We start from the raw sequence: 25953 nt of genomic DNA on the forward strand, positions 1-25953 counted from the left end.
GATAGACTGAAGACAGGTAGATACATTAAAGACGGATCGATAGATATATCAGTGTTGGAAAGGAGTAGGTTGTCTACGTACGTCATGAAGGGCAGCAGGGAGCCTGAGGAGAGTCTGTTTCTCGGATTCGGTGAGCTTGGAGACAGGAATGCCCGTCCTTAGACTAATGACATCGGCAACGTCATTTACGGTAAGGACATTTGTTTCATCCGAGCTCGCTTTCTTCTCTAATTCCGTGTTAAGAACTCCAAGCTCGTCGCTCTAGCCCGATCGCAGGCAGAAAGAAAGAAGAAAGAGACAGAGAAAGAAAGAAAAAGATGAGAGAGCAAGAAACGCCATCTGTTGGATTTATCGTTCTTTGCTTAGTGGGGATGAAGACTCCTGTGAGACGGGGACTGTCATGTAGAGAAGATTTATCTATGTTGAAGTGTAGATACACCCGAGGGGTGAGAGGTGAAACTCCTTACACTAGCGGCCCGAGCGTGAAAAATAGCTGCAGAACGCACTCTAGATCAAAGGTCTATCTGACTATAGGCCAGCAATCTACCTATGAATCGATCGATAGGCGGGCAGATTCATCGATGGATTGACAGGTAGATCGATGGCCTATAGTTGCATAGATCCTTCTGCTAATGTATCTGTCTATCTATCAATCGATCTCCATGTCTTCTCTCAAACACCCTAGTCGCCCCTTCCCCTATCTCTCTACTAACTGATCCAGTCATCCTCCCTTTCACGAGACATGTATTTGTGTTTCTATCCAGGAGATGTATGTCTCTAGATACGTCCTGATAAGGCGAGGCCACATCAGACAATGTATGGACGTTTTCTGTCACTCCGTCTCCTCGGTCGAGATTCCATACTACGCGACTTCTTCGCATTCTTCTACTTCTTCTATCTTCTTTAAACCGCACGTTCGCTCTGCAGCTCCACCAGAGAAAGCGTCTTCAAGAGTGAGAGAGACTTCCCAGCCCCAACCCCCCCTTTCTCTTTCATCGCAGACTCACTCTTTTCTCTTATCTGTCGTCATATAACATACTTTCAACTACCTCTCTCTTTTCTCTGCTATAAGATACGAAAAAGAGCACAAGCCTACCTTCTTTCTTCTGAGCTGAGTTTCCGAGGCTACTCGGTGTACAGAAGTCGTGTCTTTCTTATCATCTTCATTCTTTCCCGTCTTGTTTCCGCTCTCCCCTGTTACTTCAGACCCGTCTTCTGTTGGTACGTCGAGAAGATGACGTTTCTTCAGTCTCTTGACCTCTTTGATTGCGCATGCATCATCTATCTGTGGGGTTGGACAAAGAAAAAAAAGAAAATTGAGATAGACAGATATCCAGATGAAAGGGAGGACTTTCGAAGAATGAGGAAGAAGACACGAACCAGGAGTATGAGAAGCACAAGAAACCTGTCTGCCAAGAAGCGCACGAGACACGATAATGTTGTCTAGACACGACTTTTGAAGTAGTCATCCTTTCTTTCTCTCTCTCTCTCTTTCCCCTCTCTCCCGCCTTCATATACATTCTCCCCCCTTACGGAGACTTGGGTTTCTTTTCAGCATTTTGCATCTACATACATTCTTCTCACTCCACATCCACTCTCTTTCTCTCTTCTGTTGTCCGCTTACCAGATCGATAGCCTTATCAGGTAGCTGTCGACTCTTGATATATCGATGAGATAAGGTGGCCGCGGCGACGAGGGCCTCATCGCTAATGCTAATTCGATGGTGACCCTCGAGCTTAGATCGTAAGCCTCGGAGCATCGTGATCGTTCTATCAACAGTCGGTTCCTTCATCTCTACGACTATAAAGCGCCTAGCAAAGGCTTGGTCTTTCTCGATGTACTTTCGATACTCCATGCGAGTTGTCGCTCCTATCACTCTAGGGACAAAAAGAGCAAGAGAGAAAAGGAAGAAAGAGGAAACATGAAGACGGAGATATGAAAGACAAGAAGAAGGGGAGAGAAAGAGAGATGGAGAGATAAGAAAGAAAGACCTTCTTAGCTTCTTGGCTAGAAGGTACTTTTTCTTCATTCATTCTTTCTCACAAGATATACGATTGAAGACGTGTCTTTATCGAGGCGTCAACTTCCACGACTTTGAAGTATCTAGGACATAGGTAGAGGAGGATCCAAAGATAGAGGAGAACAGCGTACTCGGAATACACGTAGATCTCCCTATTCTCTCTCTCTCTGTGACCTATCCTAAGAATCTTCTTCTCTCTTAAGGAAGGCCTCGAGTCAATCATCTTGCTGTGCAGAAAGGAATTCTACATACAACTTACTGCAAGTGTAAGAACATCTCCTACTCTTACTCTACACCATCCTCTTCATCGTCAATGTCCATCCATCTCTCTATCTCTCTCTGTCATCTGACCGTTGTAATGAGTGCGAACCACGAGGCACTGGGGCGAGAGAAAGGAAGAAATAGATCACAAGCAAAAGCTAAGAGAGAAGAGACAGACAGATAAAGATAGAGTAACGATAGATAGATAGATACATTAACAATAGAGAGGTAGATTAACGATAGAGAGATAAAGGATAAATAGATAGATTGGAGATAGATGAAATGTCACCTTAGATCACCCCTAGCGAGGGCTGGTTTGAGGAGGTTGGCTGCGTCCATAGGCCCATCTGCTTTGCCTGCCCCCATGAGGGTATGAATCTCATCGATAAACAACACGATCGATCGCTGAGATGACAAGAGCTGAAAAAGGAACGACAGAAGAAACAAAGAAAGAAAGAATGAAGAGAAAAGACATAAAGTAAGAATAAAATGCATGCAGGCACGTGTGTAGAAAGTTGACTGATATATATACAAGAGTTCCTTGGCGGCTTTACGCTTTTAAGATCGACTGTAACTATACTAGACAGTCATCGAACTCACACCCTGGCCCTACTCTCTTTACAGATACTTTACGTGCACCGTATAGGGCACCTTGTCGAGCAAGCTGTAGCCCAAGGAGTCATCCGCTTGGACTGGCCAATGTGGAGAAAGACGAAGAGAAGGAACAGGAGAGGAAGTCTTCTTTCTCTGCATATCGACCATCGTGTCAGACTAGATGAGCCCACACACACCTCAAACTGTGGAAGAATGAACCAATGCGTCTCTTCTGAGAACATCATAGAAGATCAGACTTATATAGAAAGACATATGAGAGCTCTCTCTCTCTAATTATATGAGACAGGAGGTACCTATACCTATGAAGGATGATGTGTCAACCATGGAGTTAAGAGGTGAAACGCCAAGTGGGTCATTCAACTCATCTTTCTTTCTTTTATCTTTCCTTATTGGTCTGCTAGATCACCTACATGCTCAATGATGGTCTTCATACGGCGCTCGAACTCTCCACGCATGGAAGAGCCTGAGAGAAGAGACGCGACGTCTAAAGAAAAGATGGTCACTCCTAACAGGGGATCTGTCACGTTTCCCTGCATGTAGCCATACACACAACAGAAAGAAAAAGGACAGCAGTGAAAGAAAAGCAAATATAGATAGAAGAAAGACGACATTTCGTTAGATAGATAGATAGATCCAAGATAGATAGATGGATATAGTAGAACTCAACGATTAGGAAGCTTTTACTGGAGATACCAGTGGATGTTGTTGTTCTCTGAGGCGGCTTGTGGAAACGACATGTAGAGAGACCCAAGACAGATGCGAGAAGAAGCAAGATCTATGGAACCCTTCGAGTCTGAAGAAAACCTCAATTCCATCATAAGAAATAACGCGGAGAAAGAAAGATAAAGATAGAATACTACTAATGCTGATCTTGCACCACATGTCTTTGTTCTGTCTGTTGTTGTTAGCTTGTCTCAGCTATCTCATGGATCATGCATATACATGTCAGCGCGTTCCCCCCTGTTTGAGCTCTTTCTCTCTTTTCTCCCCTTCTCTTCTCTTCTTGTGGTTGACTTACGTCTACAACTCTCTGAGCGAGAGCCTCGACCACTGCTGTTTTACCAACACCTGGCTCGCCAAGAAGTAGACAGTTCGCCTTGTTCATGCGACTCAGTACCTGCACATAGGGCAATAGCCAGCCTCCCACCAAAATATACGCAGGTTCGATGCCTACTGATACTATATCTATGCACCTACATGTATACTTGCATAGATAGAAATAGATTGGACAAAGATAGATACTTCTACCCATAGGTTCATATTCAAGTATCTTGTCTCTCTATACATATCTACTTGTACAGAGAGAGAGTGAGCAGGATTCTTTTCGATAGAGATGCAGGGCAAGTAAGAAGGGACACTGCAGTGCTCACTTTTCATGCATAGCCGTATGATAGAACTCCATGAAGTCTTTCAAGAAGAGCTGATAAGACATACAGGGGCTGACGGGGGTGTAGGTATCTGTAGGAGGCATTTGGGGATTGTCTTCGGGAGCTTTTTCAACTCGATAGTAAGAATACAACTCTAGATCTACAAGCGTTCCGGCATCTTCGCACCTGGCCTATTGACAAGAGAGGCTCTTCGTGGTCGAATGAACTGTATGTATGATGTATGAGTAGTTCTGCTCCTGTCTCTGTCTTCACCCCCAGCTCCCCTTAAGCACGGCATCTCAAATCAAGAAGACTAGAGAGAAGAAATCTCCTTTCTCCTCTCATATCTTGTCTTGATTAACAGATGCGCGTCGACTATCGTACTCCTAAGAGGAGCAGACTGGTGGTCCATTTCCTCCTCTCTCTGTCTCTCCTCTAAACATTATGTTCATCTACATCTTTCTATCTCTCTCTCCATACACGCATGTATGTTAGTGTATATCTAGCGAGAGATAAATAGATACACGTTGATGAGCGAGTATCTTCTCTGTATGTGCGAGTATAGAATGCAACCAGGAATAACAGACGTTCATATCTGTAAGTCGGAAAGGTGGGAGAAATACACCGGGAATGAAAGAATGTCTACAGTGTGTCTACAGATGACCATAATAGGAATGAAGAAGAATGAAGTGATAGACTTACCGATGTGATTTGCTCGATCTCCTCGTCTCTCCCTGTAATAGTAGAGAAACGTCCGCTTCTTGCTTGCTCTGTTAGATTGACACCAAAAGCCTTCATCCACTCTGTATTACCACTGCCTGGTCGACCCCCTCCGTCAGGTGTAAGTACACCCCCTGGCCGGTTCTGCGACATATACGCTTCGTTAACGAGCCTGTCATCGTAGAGATATCATACAGGAGAGACATAGATAGACACAACACCCCTAGTGAAAGTAGACAAGGTGGTGTGTGTCTCCTTTTCTCCACAAGGGCCAACTGTCTAGGCGACTCTAAGAATCTCATTTCTTATTTGATCGAGGATGATTGACATGCATAGACGATCAGAATAATCATAACGGAAGACAGACTAGGTCAGAAGATATCTATCCCGAGCTCAGCTTTCTACATAGAGAGTAGATAGACACTCGGCGCCATAGGGATGATCCTTTTCTAGGCAATGATGCGGATCGTACATAAGAGAAGAGGAATTCTCAGGTAAGGATGGTCTCCCCGGAGTGGTGGAGAATGTGGTGCCGAAGAGAAGAAGACTCGGCAGAAGCCTTCTCTCACTCTGATCTATGTCTATTTCTGGGTGACCTTAATCTCTATCGATTTCTTGGCTAGCCAAACTTTCCTAATACAAAGGCAGCTCTTCTCCAAAGAAGTCTCGCATGCAAGGGGAGGGTAGGTGAAGCTGAGGAGAGGAAGGGGAGTGAATGACGAGGTACAAAGCGCTAATATTTCTACACCTTGCTTGCTACTCTTGTCAAGCTGCTATTCTCGAGGAAGAGAAAAGAAAGTAGCCAGCGACATATTCAAGATCATAAAACAACTCCGCACACGTCCTCATAATCGATTTCCATTCATTTGTCACATATGGAAGGTAGTATCACGGTCACAAGCCTTTGGCATATCTAGATGGTCGACATGTATCGACTCTTCCTTACGCAGATACATCATCGAGACACCTGTGAGATAGCTAGCCATATCGCGCTCGTACATCCGCAAACCAGAGAAGATATCTGTCCTTAGAATCGGTGGCTACATAAGTAACCTCCCCTTTACAAGTCTATTAACTATAGGTTTCCATCTTTCTTGTCTCAACGCATGCAAATCAGATACCACGTGGATTCCTGTATCTTAAACAAGACCCATTCTCTCTCTCCTTCTCTCCTGTCACTAGGCATAAGAGAGATAGAGAAAAGAGATAAAACGTTGTAGAGAGAGAAGATCTCTATAGGACAGATGACGGGCTATCTCTTTCTTTCTCTTCGTCTCGATTGCTTCCTTACGCAGCGAAGCGGTCGGTATCAGCTCCAGTGCCCGCGAGCCTTGTCCTGAAGCGGTCAGTAGCCGCCAGGGCGTTAACAAGATTGTTGATTCCTACAAGGCTTAAGCTCTGCTTCTGTGAGTCATGGAAGGCCTCCACCACGGTACGTCTCAGTCCGGGCATCGGATGAGCTTCACCGTAGCTCAGAGGTGTCTAAACAAAAAGAAAGAAAAAGCTGATAGGCAAAACAGCTTCAGCTCATAGATGCCCCCCACCCACCCTCTGTCTTTTCATCCATCCAAACCATATCTATCTCTCTCTCGAGATGTACGCATATACATGCATCTATGTATATAGATCTCTTGAGAGAGAGAGAGAGGAGGAAAGGACTGTAAGGAGAGATAAAACTCTTTGTGAATTGCTGGATAAGGACTTTTACACAGACATGAGAGGGACGCGAACTCACTAAGAGTGAATGAGGGGTTCTTTCGTGTTCACTCTTGCACGAAGACTACGAGGGCTATTTAAGGGGCTGCATGCAAGACTGCGGGTGCTATGAAGAAAGACACGACACACTGGGAAAGATATACAAGCGTAGGACGCTCCATCGTCACGGGAGAATGCATGCGCAAATCTGGACTATGAAAAAACAGCCCCCTCATTTCTTCGCCACTCTCGCCGTGAGAAAAGGAAGAGAGCTGTCAGCCGCACTACATAGCAGCGTAGGTATAGAGACTAACAGGACGATATCTACAATAGGTGACTGAGAGACATAGAGTGAGACAGTGTATGGAAAGCTGGAGAATATCATGGCTAGCGGAGTGATAGATATAGAGCGAGGCAGTGTACCGACAACTCGAGAATCTCCTCTGCAACTGACTCATAGAGATCTATTTCGTCGCCATCATCCGCTTTTACCTAGTCAAGCTCGCTATCTTTCTCCCATTCTCTTCCGTTTAGGAAGCAAGAGAAAACAGAACAAGAAGGGAAGAGCAGAGAAAGGAGAAATGAAGAGAGAAGGAAGAAAGAAAGAGACAATAGAAGAAGAAATCTTACCATACTAGGCGGAATACGTATGAGCACATTGTGCATTTCCTTGCGAAACTCCGCTGCATTGCCACCTGCCTCGTCTATGGCCTTTGGAATAGCTAAAAAGAGGAAAGGAGGAGAACAGATGAGACACACGGATGTGTGGTGAGTCTTCTACAGAAACAAGAGAGAAGAAAGTTAGACTAGATAGAGCAGAAGATAAATTCTCCATGTTGTGCGGAAGGAGAAGAAAACAGATGCAGTCCTCAAACTGTCTTTAACGCATTATCATAGACACTGCTGCTGTTAGACACCGTGTATCCACCCAGCACATGGTGTACGTACACCACATCGATCCGGACAGCGGCTCACTTATGATCACTTTGTGCCAGAGATAAAACCAAGTAACAAAGGAACTCTGTAAATCTTTTCTACTGTCGTCACTGCGAGATTTCTAAGATCAAAACAAGACTGCCTTTCTTTTCACATCACTTGTCATCGCATTCACCGTAGGTTCTCCACTTTCCCTCTATTGTGAAGTCTTTTCAAATCAAAGACCAGCGGAGAAGAAAGGAAGAGACCAGGGGAACTGAAAGTGAGCAACAATCTAGAAATATGCCTCACGTCTAGAAAAAAATGCAAGATACCGGCGCTTACTAGCCTTGTTTAAAGCATCGGCATGAAGTGTATGTACACCCCCTTTGCGTCGCCATGAGAAAGAAAACCTGTTTGCGAACACAAGTGGATCACGCCTACTACATCATGGAGATAGATAGATAGATTAAAGATAGATAGATAGAATACGAGCGAGAGAGAAGGAAGAATGAATGAGCTCCCTGTGAAGTTGAAACAGAGAAGATAAACACCTTAAGAGGAGGAGGAGGTACGTCGAGAGACTTCTCAACTGACTTGGGTCTCCTGGCATATCAAGGAGACATGCAATAAGATGTACAGTTGAGATTTCCGCATGCTGGAGCATCCAAGCAAGCTGTTCTGTACAGTCTAAGACATCGCTTGCTAGATCCGTGAAGTTCTGCAACAGAGCAGCAGAAAAAGCCAGACCATAAGATATTCTCACGATACAAAGAGATCTATGAACGCGAGCGTACATCTGACGACACACGAGCCAACTCCTATCACCTATACACATATATGCCAACACGTATCTACTAGAAAGATGTGATGGTAGCTTGCACATCGGCTATTGTGTTGACTCGATAGAGAGGTAGGGCGTCCAGATATATACATACTGACATAGAGAGATTTCAGATAGGTCAGTTAGGGGATGGAAGTCTTCGAAGGGTCAACAACGAGAAGAAAGGCATCCGTAGCTTGTTCTGGTGGAGAGACTCTGCTAGTATCTTCAGGCTTTTTTTTCTTTACGTACGGAGTGAAAAGCAGCTCTCCGCGAGCTCCTCCTGGTATTATCAAGACGGGAAGGAAGAAGAGAAGGCGTGTCTATTCGACCCTCCCTCTCCTGTATGTCATCTATACGCCTTTCCATTGTGCGTCTAGTAGCTAGCTAGCTATTCATCTACCTCCTTTCCTGCTTGAACCTAATGGGTTGGAGCATCTAGACCTATAGCGAGTCCAATGTACGTCTGGGACAACATGTACGTATATATACATATGTAGAGATGTGTGCATATAAAGACCAGCATTATCATTGTAAGCAAATGTGCTTAGGCCAAGCATAAGTGAAGGTTCTCTTCTCAGGAGAGTTCTTTATGCTAAAACGACTATGGAAAAGAGTCTTTCTCTCTCTTATCGTCGATGCATAGCCTGCTGGCATCTGTCTAACAGGATCATCGTGAAACACAAAGAAAGCGATAAACAACCCGTCGGCTGTCCTTCTTCTCTAGAATAGAGAATGTTTGAAAGTCTTCTCCTCCTTTTCTTTCCTTTTTTCTCGAACCATTCCTAGCGTTCTTCCCTGACTCTGCTGGCGATAATGGAGCTCTTTCTTGCACCTATTCAAGTGTCATGACAGCTTGACTGTCTCCGTGTTCTATCAGCCCTTCGAAGAATGAAAGTAGGAGGTACCTAGCTCTCAATCTGCCTTCAAATGAATGATTGAACCTCTATGTGCAGACAGAGGAGACGGTTCTATACAGGGGTGTACATTCTCCCTCCCTCCTGGATGGAACGACTTTATCCTGTGCGATGAAGATGAACACCCTCATCGACCAGTAAGGAGAGATGTACCGTCGTAGTTGTTGCAGTAGTCGGGCTAGAAAGGAGAGGACTTAGGATCATGGTGATTCTGACTGTGCTGCCTTGAGAGACAGACGGAAGTGACTGCGACTCTTTGGTATGATGGTGAGGGTGTATAAGAGAAAGTTAAGACCTAGCAAGGTGGAGATGTGATCTCTCCATCCGTACAGTTCTCTTCTAAATGTGTGTGTCAGCCTTAGCTCCCTTCTCCCTGAATCTCTAGATGTGTATAGATCATCATCTTTACATCTCTCTCTCGAATTGTTTGGTTTCCATACCTCTCTAGTGGCCGTAGGCTTAAGTCTCCCAAGAGGGGGAGGAGCAACGAGCTTTTTTTCTCCGTCGTTGGTTCCTCCGTTTCCTTGTTCACCTTGTTCTCCTGCCCCCATTTTGCCCTTCTTTCTCTCCGAATTATCTTTGGCATCTGGCGAAGATGGTCCCTTGTCGTCGTCTTCGCCGCGACCCCCCTTTCCAGAAGACGGAGGTCGCGACGGAGGTCCCGATGGAGGTTCATTGTCACTAGCCACCGAGAAAGAACAGAGAGTCGTTAAGATGAAGAGAATGACGAAGGTAGAAAACAGAGAAAAGGATTTCCTTCGATGATGGGCGGGCTGTAAGGAGCGAAGAGAAGAAGACTTCGCTACTTCTATCTTCGGAGGAGTAGCAGTAGCGGCCGCCCCTCTAGCCTTCATTGAAGGTGTGTCCGTGCCCTGTTGACAACGATCCATCCGCCCGTTCATGACAGGCATACCCGGAACGAAGAAAGGTTCTTTTTTGTCCCTCCGCTTAGTAGAGCCGACGAGGAATGAAGAAGAAAAAGAAGAGAAGGATGAGGAGGTGTGCATCTTGGATTTTCTTTCGTGGTGGGATCAGAAGGGATTCAAATGACTCGGACGACCCAGGTGAACTCTCTGGAGAAGAGACATCTATGAAACACCTATAAAATGTTCTTCAAATGAACCTCAAGCTGTGGTCTTCTTTCTTTGTTGAGAAGAAAAGAAGCTCGGTACTACTATTCCTACTCGCCTTTCTCCCGGCGCTGCTACGAACGACGACGACGACCACCCCGCTGTAATAAGAGCCCGAAGGAAAAGAGGAATCTAAGCCTCATTCATCATGAAATGTGTGTATCTTGACGATGACCGCACGGGGGAGAGACTGAAATGAAAACAGATGCCTTTTTAAAGGGAAGTGAAAAGTCTCTCTCCTTTTCTTTCCTCCTGTATCAAATAAAAACGAAGAGATAGACCGGATCGGCAGCGGCGGTGGCGGCGGCCCTGTCGTGGTCGCGTGCCCCCCCCCCCTCACGGGATCTTCCTTCTTCTGAAAAAGACCAGGACGATTTATGAAGAAGGGCGACCAATCATAAAAAATCCAAGTCTTTCCCGGAAGGCTTTGCTGCTTCAAAGGAGAGAGGAGGCGACAGTTGAACGCTCAACCAGCCGCTCCGTCTGTACCGGCGAGGTATGAGAAGACGGCTTTCGGCTGCGACAACGAAAAATACTGTTCCTCTGACGATGAATGAAGAGTTCCTCACACCATTGAAAATGCCCCTATTCACGGGGAAGGATGGGCTTTAGCGAGTATGAAGCAACTTATGATGAAATGCGTGGTCGTCATCAGAAAAACCTGGGAGTGTATAAAATTGAAGGAAATGCCGCCGGATGGTAGTGGTACGCCAACGCACGACTGACTGACCAGTTGGAGTGCCCGACTACTACTACTACCTACACATGCAGCGAGAGAGAGAGGCTGCTACTGCTGCTGCTGCTACTGCCGCCCTGCTTGGAAAGAGGGCCCTCGCGCGGCCGTCACCTGGGGCTGAAGTGATGTGTTTTATCAGTGGATTGACGTACCCGACTGCAATGAAAACGCAGACGATAGACCCACCAATAAGATGAAGATCGCTCAAATAGATATGCCTTTATGTTAACCAGATACGGACAACGAGCAAGCACCCCGCGCCCTTTTTCTCGTAACAGCACAAGCAGAGAAGATAACCAACAGCTCCCGCGTCAACCGACCATGGTGGAGCGACACACTAGCAGATAAGAGAGACGGGGATGACAACCGCCCCGGTGATGACTGCTCAAGCCACAAGGAATTTCTTTTTACCACCCACCCATGATCATGACAACAACAACCCCCTCAGTCATTCAGGCTTTGAGTGAAAAATGCCCAAGCCAATACAAGACGGCACGGAGTCAGTCAGTCTCTTCCACCTGGGCCTGCAAATGCACTCGAGCCTGTCCCCGCTGCGGTTGGGCCCCAGGCGCACCCACCAACCACCGGTCCCGTCCCCCAGCCACCCGGGCCTTCCTTAGCCGAGGGGACAGCCACCCACCTAGGGCTCCAGATCGGCATCTCGTTCTGGTACATTGTACATGGGTTGACTATGCTTTTCGTAATGCTGTCCATCGGCGTTCGGTATTTTAAGCCAGTGGAAAGGGTGACTGTTGCTGACGTTGTTATAAGTCTTTTAGAGTCCTTGTTTGTCGACAATGTACTTGTGGCTGACTTGCATAGAGGTACAGCGAATGGTATTTGATGGCCGACGGTTGGCAAGCCTAGCAGAGCTGTGCTGCTGAGACCCTAGGAGTTGGACGCGAGTAAGCGGTGGAATAGAAGAACATGTGATTCTTGAAATCTCAGCCTAGCGGAGCGAACATTCGTAGCCACAGCTGCGGAAGTAGGTGGAGCAGTCAGTACGGAAGCTGTGGCTCCGAAGTCGTGATGGCACTGCACTCTCGTCGTAAAAACGGCTTCCCTGGGCACGTCGTGTCGTTCCTGGAAAGAGATGGAATGCCCGTCAACAAAAAGTCAAGCTACAGTATGGATTTCTTGCTGCCGAGGAGACTGGTACGCCATTAGGGGCTGCAAGCTGCATGTGCTACTGCTGTTCTTTGTCCAGAACACTCAAGCAACATTGCAGTCACCGCTGTACACACTTGACAAGAGCTTCCGCTCGATAGCTTCCGAGAGTTCATGTCAAACAAGAACTACAGGAGGTCCGGTTTTTAGGTAGCCCACGCCTTTCCGAGTTTACTTCTCCGTCCGGGAAAACTCCAGGTCTACAGCTGAAGTAGACCCCGTTTCACCTCGTGACCACCTCCTCACGCCTGCAGCGCTCGTCTCCTGCGAAGTGATCCAGAGCGTTCTGCAGTAGCCTCCTCTGCAGGCTCCTTAACTCCCTCTCCTTGTAAGCAGTCAGAAGTCCAAGCAGAAGACGACGAAGAGTAGTAGGCCCTCGATCGGCAGGGCGCTAACAGCCGTAGTACAAGGAGCAGTGCTGTTGGTCGTTTAAAAAAAAAAAACCAGAGTCTTGTTTCAGTAGTCCGTAGCGAAAATCTGGCTGCAACAGCCCCTGGAGTGATCTCAGACACAAGACAACCTGTCATCTTGCTCCCTGTCAGGATGCTTCTGTTGAGAAGGGCTCCTTAGGCTACCGACAGGTTTCGGACCCACTAAGCCAAGGTCCTAACCCCCATCCCGGGGGGCGGACACGTTGATGCCAAGGCGTTCTGAGATCGAACCAATCTCAAACGACGTTAAATTTGCAGAGACCCGGTATAGCATGGTTACGGTCATGAGTTTGGCTGCGACCAGCAGGAAAAGATAGGGACGCGAATCTGGTATTTGTAAAAAGACGGCGATCTTTGTGTTTCTTGCAGGGCCATCACCGCAGATAGCGAAAGCTGTCTGCGGTGAGGGCCCTGCATACTTCTTGTATAGGGTTACTGCAGAACCGATGGATTCAGAGAAGCACGGGCGGATGCGCAGGGCATGGCGCCACGCCAACAAAACGGCTTCAAACAGGCGCTCTTAGCAGCTCTGAACTGGAGATAGTAGAAGTGTCCGTCCCGACCTCGCTGCTGTTCTTTTATCGGAAAAAACGCTCCGTTACTCAGGCCAACTCACTCAATAAGCGACTCGTACCTCCGTTGCAGGCCTCTCTTCCGTAGTTTTCGCAAGGCTGTCTCCTGTCTCTAGTGTGATCAGAAGAATAATCAGGTCAAAAGATTCCTGCGAACGACACCAGCCAAGGGTGTCCTCCCTCCGCCACAGAGGCGTTTACAGCTCGTCGTGGATTGATGGCGTCTGTTGTGCCGATAGCCTACAACCGCAGATGAGTCAGCCCTACACGAACTCCAACCAGCTAGAGCTGCTCAGCAGTCGAGACCCCACCAACGGCTTCACGAATTCCTGACCTGTCCTAGTGAGCTCCCTTTGTGTTGCTGTCCTCATGTGTATGCAAGTACGTCAGTTTATGCTTTGTTTAGATAGAAGTGGCCGGCCCCGTAGACACGAATCTGCTGAAAAGAAAAAGTGTGAAACCTTTCAGACGACCGTAGCTCACCGGGCGGAGACACCATACTGATCCTTGAGGTATGCTTGGTAATGTCAGCGCAAAGAATAGCGACCATATTGATCCATGAGATATGCTTGGTTCTCTCTTCGCGTTGCGACACTTGTTTTGACAAAGCTTTCTCAGAAGAAAACTGCAGGGAGGAATCGTCCTTGCAGGTGGTTGGGAAAGTGTCCCGAGCCGTTGTGAGTGTAGCTTTCTCAGTTTGATCAATACCAACTCCGAAACAGTTTAACAACGAGAGAAACCAGCTAGCATTTCAATAGTGACAAGCAGATATACTTGCCACGCTCCCATGCATCAGCATCCAGGATTTCTCCCATCGTCTCGCGAGGGGTCTGCAAATGCACCGGAAACTAGCGAGCTGACCCATGAGTCGGCTGTGTAGTCCACGCGTATAAACCTTCGTAAAACACTCCTGAAGACACGGACACCCACTACTGCCGGAGCTCTAAGTACTACCTCTACTATCTGAAAGAGGGCCTCAGGTAGCTTTCAGGGCCACCGGTAAGCACAACCGGTCGTGTATTTTCGACTGTCCCTGGTGAGTCATGCGTCTCCGTTCATCAGCTGCTATCAGTAACGGGTGCGGTACGCAACATCGATGTCCCTGCTGGAGCAATTTTCCATGAACCGTACAGAACGAAAGTCTTCTTTGCGGATGTTAAGCCTGGTCAAGACAACTAACTGGGGGAGTCCTACGAAGGAAAGAAGATCCAGGAATAGCCCGTTTTCACATGTCAGTCGTCTTGAGGTACAAAAACCGAATCATTCCTATAGAGAAGCAAGCTAGTGTACCCGTGGCTTTCCTACCACATGAAGGTAGATAGGCGGATTCTGTCTGGAGAAGTTTCCTCCAGGAACTTCCCGACACCACATTTTTCCTTGCTTGCTGCTTTCAAGTAGCACTCGTGACTTCGTTTCAGAAGAAAAAGTTGATTTCTTTGGTCAGAGACTCTTTTTTCTGTTGTTCATCACTCAATTTCCCCGCAAGATACTTCAAAAATTACAAAGATATGACTCCCTTCAAAAAATGACACGGGTCACACAAACTCGGTAAAGTGCTCCTGGCTTGACCCGGAAAGAACCAACCCTTTCAAGCTCATCGATTTCCTTTGCCCTTCCCTTCTCTCCTGCTTGTCATATCTTGACTTTGCCGATGAAGATTTATGAGACTATCACAGTTAACCACATGAAATTGTCGCTTAGGGAAACTTCTGTCACTCTTTCGGCCCGTTCGGCTCTTACACCCTATGTGCTTATGATCAGCTCTTTCGCATACAGATACAAATCTAGGGACAGGTTTCGGATATACAGATGAGGTCGAAGAAGAACATGACGTCGATGAATTCGCTTTCAAACATCCTTTCCCCGAGACAATAGACGGGCCGACAGATGTGTCTTTCGCTGGGCTGTCTTCGCCTGATACTCTTGTGTAGTTCGAGGTGATAGGTTCACCTTCCTTTTCTTGGGCTTGATTTCCCTCCTCTTCTGGCTTCTGCAAACGTTTCATCTTTTTTGCATGCAGGCCCTGTTTCCGACCATTCTTGACAATTTTCGAGTCTTTTCTGTTCTCCACCTCTGTGACCGGGTTATCTACTGGCTCATCGAGAAGACGTACGACCGTAGCCATGTTGAGACATGCCTGGGGAGGCTGACTCCGAGCTTTTCTGAAGGCTCTAAGAAACGAAGTTCGCGGAGTCATCTCTGCCCCTATGCGCATTTTATAATCCATTTCCATGCCAAGATCCCATAGGTGAACGCCTAGAGAAGAAAAAAAGAAGAGAGAAAACCTCACACAAAGTCAGCACATAGACTGAGAAGACATACACACCCTAGTGTCCGCTGTGCTGCCAGTGAGAACCCAATCTAAGTCTGATAGAGCTATATACATGCAATCTTCTTCCGAGCCCGATGCATCTCGAGTAGATACGCACACATCTACAAGCAGATCCCATTGTATGCTCGGTCTCTATAAATGTGAGCGTATACATAGGTAGATATCGACGTAGGAAAAGATAAATAGAGGAGATGAAGCGGCAATGAAAGGATAGTTCTTAACTTAACTGTTTCGGTGTGCGTGTCTGTCTCCTCGAGGGAACTCTCCTGGTGACGCCACTCACGTAGAGAAACCCGCGCTCTGACTTGACCCTTCATTTTGGATTTCTTCCCCAGACTTGACATACCTGTACGTTTGAGTAGAATCCCTAGACACGCCATCTGGATGTTTCCTGCTTCATTGACTTCGCTAAAGCCTGTTAAGGATGTATAGACACCTCCTATCCGCACTCCTATTTCACCCGCGCATAACTTCCAGGGGCCTCTTGAAGTCGAGAAGCATGCACATGACGATGAGCAACAGCGACAAGGTGGTCGTGGTGTAGATAAAGATTGTTGACAAGACATCGAAGTAGAAGATGAAGAAGATTCCTTATGATCCCTCCTCTCTGCAAAAGATGTGCTATTGTGGTTCTTCCCAAGAGACCTGTTAGATGACGGACAAGTGGGAAGAGACGCAGACTGAGAAGAACGAGTGCATAAAGGTGATGGAGAAGAAGTAGGAGTAGTAGTGGTAGTGGTAGGAGGAGTTGTTTCTGTCGAATGAGGATTACCACTGTCAATAGCATTCCTTGAACTATCATTATGACGATCAGCGGATGCAGTTCCTATCGAAAGCCCCCCTGAAGAAAGAACATGAGCGTTGCGAAGAAGGGAAGGACTATGTCCCCCGGTCACTTCATTTCTTGGGACTCCAAGACAATAGCTAGATTGCCGGCTTTCCTCGTCTTTCAAAAGGCCTGTCCCCTCTGTCACACATTCGCCTTCAAGAGAATCCTGTGGTGTATCTTCATCTCTGCTCCACACTTCAATGGAGTGTACATGGACGTCATCTTCTATTCTTCTTCTTCCTCTCGTCGTCTGAGATGAAGAGAAAGAAAGCTGTCCTCGGCATCTTCCTTTTCCTTGTCCTTCTTGTTCAACTTTGTCGTGGCTGATCAAAGACAACTCAGAAACGTGGGTCTCTCCTTTTTCTGTTGTGTTTATGAGAGGATCTGTGCCGAAGAAAGGGTCTTGAGTGGAGTCTATGTGAGATGACAGATGCGACGTTAGGAGACGTCGGGAGTGAAGTATTCTGAGAACCTTAGATTACAGGAAAGAGACCAGTGAGAGAGACAAGAAGAGACCAACATGACAGATTCTCTTCTAAAATGAAGGCTGATGGGAGAATACTAGTCAGCACGTCTTCTACAAGCACATACTATCATCGCGACTAGTCATACCAGGTCAACGTATGTCTATATAGGATCGGTGAGGCATATGAAAGAACCGAGAAGGATGCAAGTACACACCTATGTATACGTACGCCGATAGGGCGTCTTGTTTACATCTCAATTCTCATACCTGCTGTATCTGTCGACGTGAATCTAGCGATAGATAAATAGATATATCCGGCCACCCTCTATCTGTCTATTATCTATCCCTACTGAGGATTTTCCTTCAAGAGTTAGCGTCAGCTGCTCACATCGTTGTGAAATTCATACGATTGTCTACGTGCACTCTGACGAAAAGAGAAAAGAATGAAAGACGCTGTCCACACTAAGGCGACCAAAATACCATGCAAAAGGACAAGAAGGAAGGACAAGAAAAGATGACTACACTGTTCAACATCTGAGAATAGAGAGGAACAAAGAGAGCCCATAGTGCTACGGTCCGGGTGTACATACACTGGAGAAAACAGTGGCTTCTGTCAAAGGCCCCCTGTCCTCCCTCATCCCCCTTGTCTTTCTCCCCACCCGGAACATGTCCATGCATCTCTACTGTTTCGCATTCTATGGAAAAAAGACTAAGCGCAAGACAGCCAAATGCATAGGTAGATAGACAGCTAAGAGAGAAGGGTTTCTCTAATGAAATGTTTGAAGAAAGGATGCCACGCAGGAGCTATCTGCCCGTAATCTGAGCTTATCACTGAACCGTAGAATGTATACTAGAGATCTATCTGAGAATAGCCATCATATACGTCTGTTCTCTTATTCTTGAATCCGACAGTGACAAGGAGATCACGGAGAGCTCGACCTCCCTCCTCTCCAGAGCGCGTCTATACGGATTGGTATCTATCTGTTGTATCTACGTATATATATATATATACATACATCCCCATACACCTCGTAAAGATGTATATCTACATATCTCTTTATATACGAATAGATACCCCACTCCAAGAAGTGACCCGTGAGAGGCAGGTGGCATCATCATATATATCCCTATGCATGTATAGTACCTACTGTAACTAAGTAGAAGACATAGCCTGCCTACCTGGCGTACAGGCTTCCATAGCCATCCTTCTCCATGTTGTCGTATACATCCTTGAAGGACCTGTTGAAAGGAGAAACGGAAAAGGCCCAAAGCCGCGACAGAAATACTTCGCTCAAAGGAAAAGTCAGCACCCGGAGAAGTCTTCTATTTGACTCTCTCTTTGTAGATACACCCGACTGTTAAGGGGGACAGAAGGGAGATCTAAACCTAGACTCTTTTTTCACGTGACTTTAGATAAAGATCAGCAGAGAGAACAAAGGAGTCATCTATTAAAGGAAGTTTGAAAGCATTCTGTAGTGATAAGCAATACAATCGAGAGGATTGTCTACTAGCCATCGTTCACTCACCTACAGAAAGACGAGAACCTGGCTCTTATTGGGGGGGACTCGAACATACATATACATATCTATAAATGTCTATAGACAGATATGAAATACACGCTGTCTCAGGGTGGTGTCAGCTGTAGAATCTACCTATGTATATCTATCTCTCTATGTCTCCTCATGAAGGTGTGACGAGAGTTAGCCATGAGAAGAGTGCAAAGCGGGAGGGGCACTGCATCTATCTTGAAGACGTCTTGTCTTCTTTCATTTGTACGGAGAGACACTTCTATCGGTTAAGCCGTATACAGACTTATCTTTCATCAAGATCTATCAAAACATTCCTCTACCCCACTAGTACCAACAGACATATAGACTTCTCTTCTCTTCTTTCAATTCACGCAGTTCTTTACTTCAGGACCCATCGCCGCCTTGCTTGTTCTCTAGGTCGAAACAGATGGAGAAGAGAGACGACAGGTCAATACAACATAAAACGTCCAAGTTACATGTGCCTCCACATGATGTATATATACATATATATGTATAAAGCTAGACAGACTACACTATGTATACTCTAGGTTTACACAGTGTAGTCTGTTTATATTTGAGCCCAGTGAGATACCTGCCATCCCTTGTCCTATCTACTATGCATGAGGAAGAGAGAGCTTTCACACAGACTTACTCCATCAAAATGCCGATCAATAGAAAAGAAGAAGCGCTTTGACCGTTTCCTTGTATTTCGGCTTATATGCGGAGTTGTCTGGTCTAAGTCTATACAGCATCGTTCCTGGTGTAATTTTGGTAACAGAAGAAATCCAGTCTCATACGAAAATGATCTGCCTCCTCTTCTTCTTCTTTGCTTTGTTTCCCGACGTATTGAAGAAGGATCTACGAGAAAAAGACAGAAAGAAAGAAAGTACACAACTACTCACGGAGAAGAAAGGAGGCATCCTGGTGGAGGAGGGGAAATCGAACACATAACAATCTTGCCCTTCTTCTGGACGCGTAGACGCATGCATTTCCATCATACATATATACAGACATGAGAAGTATAGAGGATAGATACATAAACACATGTACGTGTGTACATATACGCGTGGGAGACGTATGTAGACAGGCATGTATATAGGCATATATGGATATAGAGAGAGAGGAAACGGAAAGACCTGAGTACGATTAAAGGCTTTCTCTTCTCTCTCTCTTCTTGCTTCTCTCCTCGTGGTGTCTCTCGCCTCTTCTGTCAGTCGAGAGAGTCGAACCCGGAGTCCTTCTATACACATACATATCTATATATAGATATATTTACTTGAAGGAAACTTATAGAACGATGTCCCGCCAACCACCGAGGACGTGGGGATAGATAGGAAACTGATAGAGGAGACCGCATGTAGATATCGAAGTAAAGGGGGAGTCATGCTGCCATACATATGTGGGACTTATACTCTCTGTTGTCCTCTAATGTCTACAGATGTACGTCTGAGTGTGTAGGTAGTCTATGTATGTGTACCTAGGCATGAAACTGTATGTACGCATGTCTAGGTATGGTGTAAAAAGCGAACTGCGTCATCTAGGAATGTATGAATGTGTGTATCTACAGATTTCACGTCTGCTATGGTCCCACTCGAGGTGCACACTTAACCTAGACCTCGACATTTATCTATCTATCCTTTTCTTTTGCACCTTCCTTCCCAACATAGGACGTTGCCCCCTTGCTTTTCTTCTCCCTTCTCCTCTTCTTCTCCTACCCTCGTCTTCATCGTCTTCTTCTTCAGTCATACCATCGCTTTCTTCTTCTTCTATAGATTCTTCCTCTCCTTCATGCCCCTCTCCCCGTGAAGATGAATCCTGTCTTTCTTCTTCTTCTTCATCGTCTTTTCTTCTACTTTTAACTCTATCTCCTGAAGCTCTCCTACTATCATCTCTAGGGCTCGTCAGAGGGACACTCGACTCACGAGTATGATCAGAAGAAGAAGAAAGCTCTTCACTTGTGTTAAGGCTTGTATGGTTCCTCTTTGATGTCTCTCTTTCTCTTTCCTCTTGTCTCTTCAACAATGTTCTCATGTGAAGAGTTATTCTCTGAGCTATAGGAAGGAAGCCTGCGTGAAGTAGACGCGCGTAGAAAGAAGGAGATATAGCGGCTGTCCATGTAAAGTCAGCTATCATAGACAAAAAGAAAAGAGAGAGAGAAAGAAAGAAAAAGAAAGACAGAGTGAATTCTCTCTTCAAATGGCACTTCATCATCACCCCACACAGGAAGTTTGAGACAGTCTTATCTTTCTTTCTTCCTCTCCGCATGCATACACCACCAACAAGAGTTTAAAGAGACAGGCAGAACCAAAGAGAGGAAGCGATATAAAGAGAAAGGATTCACTTTAATTTTCCTTTTCCTTTGTCATCCCGAGAGCTGCAGAAACGGCAGAGATTGTTAAGAGAGAGAAGCTGACGACTGTTAGAATGACATTCTTCATTCCTCTCATGAGGAGAGGAGAGAGGTTGTAACTCAGCATACACCGTTGCGTGAGGACGGATGCATGTGTATGTACACCTGAGTAGCTAGTGAGAGTAGCTAGCTAAGCGAGGTATCATTGCTAGGAGCCGTGAATGGTCACTGGCTCGAACTCTTTCTTCTCTTGATGAGTAAGGAGAAGACAGGAGAAGGCAAATGAAGATGTACGTACACATGGAACGGTGTCTCAGGAATCTCTTCGCCTCAACTCTTGACGCGGATTGGCTGTTGTTGTGATGTATGTACACCCGAACAGGAAAAACGTGCAGGCACACGGCAGATAAAAGGTAGATAGATCCGGTCCATGTCTTTCTCTCCTTATATATACATCTGTGTGCAGACATATACAGAGATACGTACATATGTATGCGCATACACCTGGGAGAGAGACTGAGGCACACCATAGGAATGTGATGCTGTACTTTTTCATTCAAACATGGAGACATGCAGACCGAGGTGTCCATACACCCGGACTCACTGAGGTAAGCAAAGCAGACGCATCCACTGTGGAACACCTCCTGTTGTTACATCTAAATGTTTATGCATGCACGAATATATGTACATCTGTATACATATGTATATTAGATAAATATATGGACAATATACAGTATAGAAGTTGGAGATAGACTCCTCCTTTGGGGTAAGAAGAAAAGGGAAGAATATGTCACCTAGGTGAGCCCCCAGAGAGAATGACTGTGTTTCTTTCATAAGAAGGAAAGAGAAGAAAGAAAGATCTTACAAGGGAAGTCAAGTCTAGCTAGACTTGATGCTAATGCGTCCAGATCATCCCTGACATCGACATAAGGAAACAATTGTAACCCTGGATTACGAGCCAATACCTCAGGCATATCATGAATGTCGATAGAATGAAGAGAAGCGTCGATAAGAAGACGATCGATATTGATGTCGGTATCACGCCTCGTGTTGTGAAAAAGAAGAGACTTTATCTCTTCTTCCTCTTCTTTCTTCGGTCCCTCTTCCCTGTGGTCAGAGAAGGGAGAAGACAACGAGGAGGTCACACCTATATCTCTTGCGCTGTCTCCCATCCTGATAGGAAAAGGAAGAAGAGAAGCGAAGCGCTCATGACTCTCTCGATGCTAAGAGAAGGTCAATCAAGAGAAGGGAGCTACCACTGGAGATACATCCCTGCCATGACGTGTGAGTAGCGGAAAGAAAAAGGAGGAAGGTGCACATAAAGAGAAGGAAAGCCAGGGAGCTCTTCAAAGACAAGAAATCTGGGAGGGAAAAGGGAGACAGACAGACCGAGGAGCAGGGAGATGAAGAGTTATTATGGAGAGATAAGATTGCACTGTCTCTTTTGAGGTGTCGGACGTGATCTGAAAGAAGACATTCTTAAGGGGCATGAAACAGAGAAGGGCGTAATCTTATTGTATTAGAAAAGCATATCTACATATCTATACATGCAGTATCAGACAGACAGAGAGAGAGAGAGAGACATCTTTGAGTCATTGTTCCGAGGCCTGGAAGTCATAGACAAGTCGATAGATAGGTCAGGATACACCAGAAAGAAAAACAACTGTCGATCTTCTTCGCCCCGTAAACAGAAGTGAAAATGTCGCCGCCTTCTGTCTCCGTTGTCAACGTGTTGACTCCTTCCAGCAGAGGATCTTTTGGTTCTCCTACTCTGCTTTTCTGAAGAATGAGAGAAGCATCCGTGCCTTCTCCGCCAAAGTTCTTCTACCGGAGACTTTTACTAAAGAAGAGAGAAGAAAGGGGTGTCTTCATTGGAGAATTCCAATCATTTGAAAGGATTTCGGAGTGCGAAGACGAAAAGGGTGAATCTGGTCTGGAGCGGTACAGCGAAGAGAGCAGATTCAACGGGTAGCTCGCTAGAGACCTTTCCTTTTTTTCCGACTCGTCTTCTCTGTCCATAAAGCATCATTCCCTCTTGCGACACCTTAAAAAGTCTCTTAACTCGCCTGTTGTCATGACCGAATCATACAAGGAAGGGACGCTTACTCAAACAGCGAGGCATTTTAGGGCAATACAATAGATTGGTACACACCGACGACGATGGAGAAGGAGAAAACTAATGTGTCGAGTTATAAAAACGACGAAGACCGGCGGCAGAGAACAACAAACTGTCGAAAAGAACAGAAAGCGTACACCTTAGAAAGGTGTAGGTGAAAGGGAGCGAGAAATGCACGAGAGAAAACTCCGGCTCCAGAGACAAACGAAGGTAGGGATCGAAGAGACAAGCACGGAAGAAGCTTACCAGCCTTCATCGCATGCGTCCCTTCTATTTGAACCGCGGTCTCGCAGCAGAAGGGAAAGACAGAGGGGGGACGGCGAGAAGGCGGCTCGGTTACACTAGTACAGTGAGGATGAAAAATTAAGCTAAGAGAACCGGGGAGATATCCAACTTGGACACTGGTAAGAAGATCCAATGAAAAGGAGGGACTCCCAGGAGCGGAGAAGTTTTTCTGAAGGGGGAGTTGAGCAGCCATTATACAGACTCTCTCAACCTGCCGAGGTAATCGACTGAAGAATGAATTGCATCAGAATCGACGCCGTGTGGAAACAGGCAGTACTCATTATTCTCGATTCCTCATTAACCGTACATTGCCCCTGAACGCCGGCAAGCAAAAGAGTGCGCTGTGTGACCGCCGCGAGGGTTGTTTGACGAACAGAAAGGCGAATCAGCTAGTTCAGAAGGACCTCTTGCTTTGCCGCCCCCCCCTGTCGATGGTTTGCGTACTTTGAATGACGGACTGACGTCGGGGACTGCTATCTACTCGAAGATAGTCTTCCTAGCAATCTCGATGGGTCTTGCTCCAGTAGTCAAGAATGCTAAAGCTGCCGCTGTCACACGTGAACATCAAGTGTCCCTAGGCAGTTGGGCAGGTGAAAGATTTTATTCTTTGGTAGGATATCACAATCGCCAGGCATTTTTCGGCTATTCTTTTTTGTTGTGTGAAGTTACTGGGAATGTGTATATCTGTACAAGGCGTCTCCGTGCAGAAGACACTCGGTGAAAGACATTTTTATGAAGGATCAGGCTGGTACATGGTGGCTCTGCTTAGTTCAGATTCCTGAACAGGCAGTCGACGTTGTCCGAGGCAGCGCTAGGGTTTCGGGCCACGTTATCCACCCGGGTGTGTAGCGTGCTTTCTTTGAGTCGTTCTGTGTACTTATCTGTTCTTCTTCCCCATTCTAGGCCGCCGTGTGATTCTGGAGGGTAAAGGCTCTGACAAGGATTCTTCCGCAATTCAATCCCGACGGGGCAAGATCGGCATGGCTGTCCAGCGACTATTGGTAGTTCATCTTTTTTCCTGATTCTCTAGCTGAAAGACGGGTGGTCTCTCCGATGTTTATCGGTGCTAACCCCGAGCTCTGGAGTCTGTTTTCACAAGTTCTTTGATTGTCTCCGATGAGGAGAATACATCTCCTCAATCTCGCAGGGGCCAATCAAAAGAAAAGTGATATAACAATTCCATTTCTGCCAGCAAGGTCTCTACAATATATCGCTCCACGTCACTATCGCCCGCTTCGGTGAGTCCTGACGACTGGGTCCTTCAGTTCATTCGCGACGTGACCGATCTTTACAGGCGACAACCTTAAGGCCCTCAACAGCAGTCTCGTACCACAACTATCGCACGCATTGATCCATTCTTAGCTACGGTCATAGCTGCTTTTTTCTCACGAAGTAGCTGAAGCTGAAAAGAAAGAAACCTCTGTAGGTGTCTCGATCAAGGCTAGCCGCCACTAATCAAACCCAGAACTCCCTTCTCTCTCAGATGGCTGCACCCCGCGAATGCAGCGCTGCGTTCACGTATGTATATTTGAATATACGGAACAGGCGAAACTACGAGACACCAACTGGACGGTACTTGCGGGCGAGTTAAGTCGGCGACCTCGGTGCATGGTCTTGGGCTGCGCAGACATCGTGTATCAACAAGGAGACAGCGGTTGAGAGGAGATTTCCTATAGACATACCTCTACATCAAGTAGTCGCTGCCAGTGTCCCTACATGTACATAGCAAGCCTCAGGGTCTTCTGTGGCAACCACAGGTACCCGCCCCTCTGCGGGATGGCTGGAGAGAGTGTATGAACTTACCCGCCCTCCTCACACCCGGGGTCTCGTCTTTGAAATTCTTCCGTCTTTGAGAGGTACCACCCTTTCACGAATATCTCTCTTGTGCGTGTTTACATCAGGCTCTTGTCCTGCAAAGTGCCCACGCGACTCATAATCTTCCTAGCTAATGAACTGCCAGGGACTCCAGTCATTCCGCAAAGATCAAAATAACGTGTTCAAGTTCTAAGCGAACAAGGACGACCGGTGTTGTCTTTGTCTCTCTTCTTTTCTCTATGGGCTTCATCTCGAGTTCCTAGGAGTCGGTTCTCATTGTTAAGCATATTGCAAGGCTCTGGGGAAGATCTCTCTCACTTGTTGGATATCTTTCTCTTCTAAGAAGCTTGGCGGGAAGCATTCCTTATCGAGAATAGCTCGTTGGAAACTCCGGTGCGTCCCGGTGACTTTCGCCACAAGCTGCTGCGACCATCAATTCCCTTGCCTCCTTTCGTGATCTGCTCCCTCCTTCTTACCTGAGCTCTGTGTCATCCCGGCTAGGAGTCAAGCCATGGGAGCTTAGAATGTTTCGACAAGGCTTGTTGACTATATAAATCCACTCAGTCTAACTAACTGAAGCGAAAAACTGAGACAATCGTCGCATGGGGTCGCTTCTCTTGTCAAGCCTACATAGCTTATCTTTTTATCTCCATACAAAACAACAGGGTGTCCTAAAAAGTCCGTGAAAGCTTCCTCGAGGGTAGTCGTGTGTCTGTTTCACAAAGAACTGTCAACATCTTACCTACGCAACAATTCCAAGCTGAAATGTTGGAGTCATGTATCTATCTTCCGACGCCTACAAGAAGTAGCAAAGATTCTAGCTGAGAGACCAGCCGATCATCAATCATCCCTCCCTGACAAG

At 46.3% G+C, this 25953-nt stretch overlaps 2 protein-coding genes across 2 annotated transcripts in view; both read right to left on the bottom strand.

Annotated features, from left to right (window-relative positions):
• CSUI_001732 (aaa family protein) overlaps positions 1-11647 on the bottom strand; it is a 21704-nt gene extending 10057 nt beyond the window's left edge. Inside the window, exons 1-11 of the mRNA XM_068061937.1 lie at positions 9774-11647; positions 8191-8314; positions 7309-7400; positions 6275-6465; positions 4966-5155; positions 3915-4013; positions 3307-3426; positions 2571-2701; positions 1625-1877; positions 1097-1285; positions 82-261 (exon numbers count right to left, since the gene is read on the bottom strand). Coding sequence (XP_067926085.1) covers positions 82-261; positions 1097-1285; positions 1625-1877; positions 2571-2701; positions 3307-3426; positions 3915-4013; positions 4966-5155; positions 6275-6465; positions 7309-7400; positions 8191-8314; positions 9774-10340 — 2136 coding nt within the window. The 5' untranslated portion in view covers positions 10341-11647. The remainder of the gene's footprint in view (positions 1-81; positions 262-1096; positions 1286-1624; positions 1878-2570; positions 2702-3306; positions 3427-3914; positions 4014-4965; positions 5156-6274; positions 6466-7308; positions 7401-8190; positions 8315-9773) is intronic.
• Positions 11648-14881: 3234 nt separating this feature from the next.
• Positions 14882-23265, bottom strand: CSUI_001733 (leucyl phenylalanyl-trna protein transferase). Its single transcript, XM_068061938.1, has 6 exons — positions 21741-23265; positions 20241-20651; positions 19178-19383; positions 18176-18235; positions 16048-17002; positions 14882-15625 (listed from the first exon to the last, which is right to left on the bottom strand). Exons 1-6 carry the CDS (start codon positions 22045-22047, stop codon positions 14964-14966), a joined length of 2601 nt encoding a protein of 866 aa, XP_067926086.1. The 5' UTR covers positions 22048-23265; the 3' UTR covers positions 14882-14963.
• Positions 23266-25953: the final 2688 nt, after the last annotated feature.

This window comes from Cystoisospora suis (genome assembly GCF_002600585.1).
Source record: "Cystoisospora suis strain Wien I chromosome Unknown contig_692, whole genome shotgun sequence".
Classification (NCBI taxonomy): domain Eukaryota; phylum Apicomplexa; class Conoidasida; order Eucoccidiorida; family Sarcocystidae; genus Cystoisospora; species Cystoisospora suis.

What these genes read in the sequence shown, in the direction of transcription:
- CSUI_001733 (XM_068061938.1), bottom strand. Translation starts at nt 22,047, where the DNA reads ATGGGAGACAGCGCAAGAGATATAGGTGTGACCTCCTCGTTGTCTTCT. An exon ending in AGAAGACGATGAAGACGAGG is followed by an intron (nt 19,384 to 20,240) that starts GTAGGAGAAGAA and finishes TTTTTCTCGTAG; the next exon opens with ATCCTTCTTCAATACGTCGG. An exon ending in GATTCTACTCAAACGTACAG is followed by an intron (nt 15,626 to 16,047) that starts GTATGTCAAGTC and finishes TTTCTTCTCTAG; the next exon opens with GCGTTCACCTATGGGATCTT.